Genomic DNA, 5,749 nt, shown 5'->3' on the forward strand with positions numbered 1-5,749 from the left:
GTTTTATCCGTGAAGATCGGCTCTTTCCACAAGAGTACGTGTAAAATCAGTGTAAATTAAAATAGTTATATCTCAGCAACCATTTGGTGGATGCACTTTTACTTTTCTGCAGTACATTAGGAAGACTAAAAGAACAATTTCACAAATTTTTACCGACTTTGTACTATTTTGAAGATGGGTCCGATATATCCTTAATGTCGGTTTAACTAGTTTGAAGAATTAAAAGATAAAAAGTAAGTTAAATCGAGATTAAAGTTCAACCAATGTTGGTAGAAATGGGCACGAGCTATTTGAATATTAATAATAATCGATATCCAATAGAAGTTCTTCCTGGGAGAAATAGGGAAATCCCTAGAAGATACGATCTCCTATTCTCCTATTGGTCGGAATGTGGAAGTCCGCGAAGAGATTAAGAACCTCGACTAAATTTCAATTTGCGTAATTAGCGATTCATTCAATTGGCTAGAAATTTCTAAACATGCAATTACCTCCAACTCATTTTTTTCCATATATTTGTAAACAAAAAATTAATAATTCTATTCTAATTAATTTTATCTTAATAAAACAGTAGATATTATACATTTCATTGGCCCCAATCTATTTTTGTTGCATACGTTAAGCAGCAACAAATTGAGAATTCTATGTTAATAAAAAGTATACATAGATATTGCACGACAAACTAATCGTTAATTACGTTAATCGAAATTTAATCAAAGCCACTCTCTCAATCCGCGAGAAAGTCACGACTGACTGAAGAAGAGAAATAATAATTATAAAGATAATCTTCTTCTAGATTTTCGTTATATATTTTCGTAATCTTGCTGCATTGCATTACGTCGCTTTGTAAATTTAGATAAATTGTTGGAATACATATTTAATTTTAGACCTCGAAGGAACTCGTTCGGCACCTTGACGTATAAAATACGATATAAAAAGTTAAACTCGTAATTTGACATTCTGATAAAAACAACGGATTGAGATTGCGATTAAATTTAAAATTTAACCAATTGGAGTAAAAGTCACTAAACTTTAGATTAGTAAACTTTACTCTGATTAGTCAAATTTTAATCTAATCTAAATCTCGGTCCGTAGTCTGGTGAGTTTTAGAAGTAACATTTTTAATGTTGAAAAATACAGATTGTTTTTATCAGAATGTCGAATTACGAGCTTGACTTTTTATATCCATAATTTTTGACGAGAAAGATAACGGGCTAGGACTAGACCAGGATTCAAACCTGGGACCTTTCGCTCGCAGGGCGAATGCTCTTCCAACTGAGCTATCCAGGCCCACACTCAAAATCCCTCTCGCTTACCTACTTTATTTTACTGAATAAAGTAGTAGTATACTAACAGCGCGACTCCAGAGCGATGCGTGGAATCTCACTCAATGGTTGTGACATGGACATACGAAAGTGTGGCCGATAAAAAGGTAACTTTAAAGCATTCTCTTTGTCGAACTTTCAGACCCTGTATCTTCATACTTGTGCGTCGGAGAGAAAAGGATTGCGCTAAACTGTCTTGGGAGTTTTCCATCCACCCATACAGCACCAAAGCTTTCAGAAACATTTCAGAAACATTTTAGAAACATTGCAACATTGCAAATTACAATGTAATATTGCACAGACGGTCCAGAGACATTCAATTGTAATATTTCACCAACGTTTCAGTAACCTTGTAGAAATATTATAAAGTTGGCAAAATATATTGGTAACGTATTATAATATTATTTAGATTTTTCTTACATATCTCTTGGGTGTCTTTATATTCGCAAATTTTATTTATTAGGTTATTCGGAAAGTTTGTTTTTCAATTTTCCTATCTATTATAAATACATATATAGGAAATTTAAAACGAATTTTCCGAACGACCTATCCTGCATATTTATATAAATAACGTATAATGAAATCAATATTACAAATACATTGCACCGTGCCATTACTGCAATGTTACATTGTAATACGTCTGATGGAGGTCGTTTCAATGTTGCTTCAAGCTTGCAACAACGTTGCTGAAACATTTCGCAAGCTCCATGCAATGTTACAATGTTACAGTGAAAGGTGTGTGCAACGTTTCTGCAATCTTTCGGTGCTGTATGCGCACTGACGTTATAGAACAGTGCCTCTTCCAGTATAGCTGTATTTCAATATTTTACTTCTTGTCGGTAGATTCCAGTCACATATTCTAAACATTTACCGAAATGCGATATATTACTCTATTAATTTACAAATAACGCAAGTCGGGGCAGTAGTTTTGCGTGTGACGACACGAGCACGCGATACATACATGTCGCGCTTGATATATGTACAGTGCACGTTTACGATCGGCATCATATGGAATCAGGCTTTGCCGCAATCAGACTATAATCCGCTAAGAAGGAGTACGCTAAGCTACGATCCAACGTCTTAACCGCCTGCTGGTGGATGTTGCTAGCTTTCTTCGGGTCTCCGTGCTTCATCTCGTACTTGATGTAGTCGATCCAGATGGCCGTGTCGTTAGTCCCAAATTCCATCGTCGCTATATCGTAAGGTCGCCGTACGTACTTTGGCATAGTTTCCGGCTGCATAAGCTCCAGCGCAATCATCTTCTTGTGGAAGTCCAACGAGGTGGGCGGTTGAAGATAGAGGCTCTTGTATGCCTGGCGAGCCGCACAGATGCCTGAGGGATGGCAAAGATATAAATATCGCGGAAATTGAACTTGGATAACAACCGCGAGGTAGAAAAAAAGTAGCTCTATCAATCTGACCTTTCGTTAAAACGAGCCATTCGAGCCACATAGGCTTGATATCTCTGGCAATCAGTATGTGTGACTGCAGAGCCGCTTGAAAGCTCTCCTCGGCCTCTTCCGAGCTCTTTATCTGGGCATGCAAGATCCGCATTTTCCACAAAGGTAACGCTTTCTCACCCAATATCTCCGTCACCTAATTAGCAAATCACGTCAATCTCGGCGCGATCAAGTATTTCGTTAGTTTGCAAGATTTACTACCTTTGGAAACATAGCGTACGCCTCCTTCTCCAGGCCGCTCTGCAACATATGGTTGAACCGCGCGTGCCAAATTCTAACGCTGTTTGGTACAGCATCGGTCGCTCCGCACAGCACTTCGTCCAGCTTTTTCCGTACGCTCTCGTCGTGCTTCTTGTCGACGCTCAACATATTAATCTACGAATTACATATTTGTAAAAGAAGCAACAAAAGCTGGTCATTATTGTTTCCAAACATTCTTCCAGTTAAAAGATTTCAATTTGATAAATATCTCAATTGGAAAATTCAAAGTGTCTCCAACAATGGAGAGACATTGTTAAAATAAATATATAAAAACTATTTTTTAAATATATTAACATGTAGCGAATTCGGCAGCTTGCAGTAATTTTAAGGCTTGTTTACAGTCAATTCTTATATTTAAGGATTGTCTTGAGTACTTTGTGAAATACTTCTTAGCCAGTAAAATTATCTGTATAGTATTCGTATGGGCAATTTTTTCGACTAAATAGCTTTTGGACACGTCACAAGAGGGCCATAAACAGAGTAGACTCGGAACAAGCCTTGGTGTGCACTCACAATCAGTGCCCTAGTGCAAGCTGCCGAATTCGCTATGAGATGTAAAGTAATCAAATTTAAGCAAATTTCGTCTACGACGTTAACTGTCTGCGTATAGTACGGATAGTACGGCGAAATATTGAGCACAAACCCAGTGCAAATAATGCTCCTCCTTCAGTTTCTTCGCCTGATGCGCCTGCATCAGGGCGGTTTTCAAGAGTTTCCTTTTGAAGTTCGGCAACGATTGCAGGTCGCGATTAATCTCCAACAAGCACTCTATGTACAACGACCAGATCTCTTCAGTTTTGATCTTCTTCACGGCGGTCTGGTAGACCTTGTTGCAGGACGTGATACGATCCCTCAAGGAGACCTGCTCGGCATCCTCCAGTTCCATCGGCGTGTCACTGAGGCGTGGTTGCACCAGACCCTGCAGCTCGCGACGCGCCATCGTATCCCACATCAGGGGCTCGTGGGCGTACTCCCGAATCATGTCGCTACGATTAAATTGTCCCTTTAATTTCAGTCATTGCGAGAAATGTTTCGACAGATGTTCGTACATATACACACCAAATGATTCTCTTCTGCAATTGCTCAATGTTGTCGTATTCTTTTGTGATGTTGAGCAACTCGACTATAAATTTAATATCCTTGATGTGCTCAAAAGCCTGTTGGTATATAAAGAAGGCCGTTTTCAACGGAAGTGGCATGTCGTTATCGTCCGTCGTTGCCGACACTGGATTATCTTCCCGGTTCTCGGTATTTTCAGAGTTGGGAGCCAGGCGATTGTCCAATTCGAGTCTACGAAAAAGAAGACGAGCGTGTTTCGATCGCGCGATTGATAGATTACAGAAAAGATTATATCGAGAAACGCGCTCTGTACCCACTTGAAAGCATCGATGTACAGTAATCGAGAATCAGGGTGAATCTGTAAGCCTCTAAGGAGGTACTGCCGTGCACCGTGCTTGTTCTTGTTCTCTTCCAATTCCCAACATGCCGCTATGTGCCAGCACTTGGGCTTGTCTCTGTGCACCTGCAGCATTCTGCCCAGCATGTGGTTGATGTTGCTGTGGAAGTGCTGCGGAGACAAATAATTGCGTTAGATCGCACGGGTGCAGCCCAGACAGCCACCATATACGTCCACTCACCTCGCTACCTACCACGTGTTTACAGAACTTCATGTACGCGATCCAAAATCGAATGTCGTCTTGAAACTTAAATATCGCGTCTTTGTACAAGGTATTCATCTTATTAGTTATAGCGTTGTCGATGACCGACCTCTTTTGCGTGATACCATATTTCTATAAAAAAAAAAATACGTATATAATACGCTAGACGAATCGCTTCAAATTCGAACCAAATCACCTCGATTCGATTGATTTTCGAATCAAAGAGATTCGAGTTCGAATAATCTGGTGATTTCGAACTGGTCTCACTTTGCCTTCTAACAAATGTATTAATTTTTTAACGCAATATCATAATCTTTCAAATAAACAATACCACTGAAAAATGTTTGACTTTATTTTCGAACCGACGTATAATGTGCCCAGGAAAGATTGATTCGAGTTTAAACCCGAACAGATTCAATTTAATTAAAAAGTACATATTTTGAAAGATTTGATTCGACCATAACAAAAGCATGATTCGCACACCTCCTTAGGTGGATGCATTAGAATTAGGGTTGCTAGATATGAAATGGCTATTTCCGGGACATTTTTAGGCCACGGCTGAAAAGTAGGTTGTTAGAGTATTTTAGTTAAATTTTTTATTAATTAGTAACCCATGAGCATATACAGGGTGCTAAAAAACTAAGTGCCATAAATTTGTGTGATAAAAGAATAGACGAGTCCAAGCATTTTAAGTATAGGAACCATGGTTCGGCGACGTTTTATTACGGCGTGATGGGCGTTTCATTAAATCGTCACAACGTCTGCGACGCAATGATTTTATTTCGTCAATTTCATATATGTATTTACAATAACTGTTAAAAGTTACGACCTCCAACGTTCCGACAAGTCACAGCAACGGAGCAATGACTGCCGCGTTCTTTGGAATATTCCAGGCATGTGTCGGATGATTTCAGATGCCTCTATGATGCGAGCGACCAGATCCTCCTCGGATTCGACTTTTTCAGAATAAATCATATTTTTCATTGCACCCCAGAAAAAGAATTCGAGAGGCGTTAAATCTGGTGACCTTGCAGGCCACGTCACAGGC

General features: G+C 39.3%; 1 protein-coding gene and 1 non-coding gene across 2 annotated transcripts; both read right to left on the minus strand.

Moving 5' to 3' along the window:
* Positions 1 to 1,214: 1,214 nt before the first annotated feature.
* On the minus strand, positions 1,215 to 1,287 carry Trnaa-ugc. Its single transcript has one exon. It is a non-coding gene; the product is annotated as a tRNA-Ala (tRNA).
* A 379-nt stretch (positions 1,288 to 1,666) lies between these two features.
* Positions 1,667 to 4,833, minus strand: LOC105571093 (U3 small nucleolar RNA-associated protein 6 homolog; the record flags this gene model as incomplete). Its single annotated transcript, XM_012028565.1, has 7 exons — positions 1,667 to 2,655; positions 2,744 to 2,918; positions 2,984 to 3,157; positions 3,687 to 4,029; positions 4,103 to 4,333; positions 4,420 to 4,610; positions 4,681 to 4,833. Coding segments are annotated over 7 exons (1,596 nt in total), but the record flags the coding sequence as incomplete, so codon positions are not given.
* Positions 4,834 to 5,749: the final 916 nt, after the last annotated feature.

This window comes from Vollenhovia emeryi, unplaced genomic scaffold (assembly GCF_000949405.1).
Source record: "Vollenhovia emeryi isolate VEMERY1.0 unplaced genomic scaffold, V.emery_V1.0 DF941224.1, whole genome shotgun sequence".
Classification (NCBI taxonomy): domain Eukaryota; kingdom Metazoa; phylum Arthropoda; class Insecta; order Hymenoptera; family Formicidae; genus Vollenhovia; species Vollenhovia emeryi.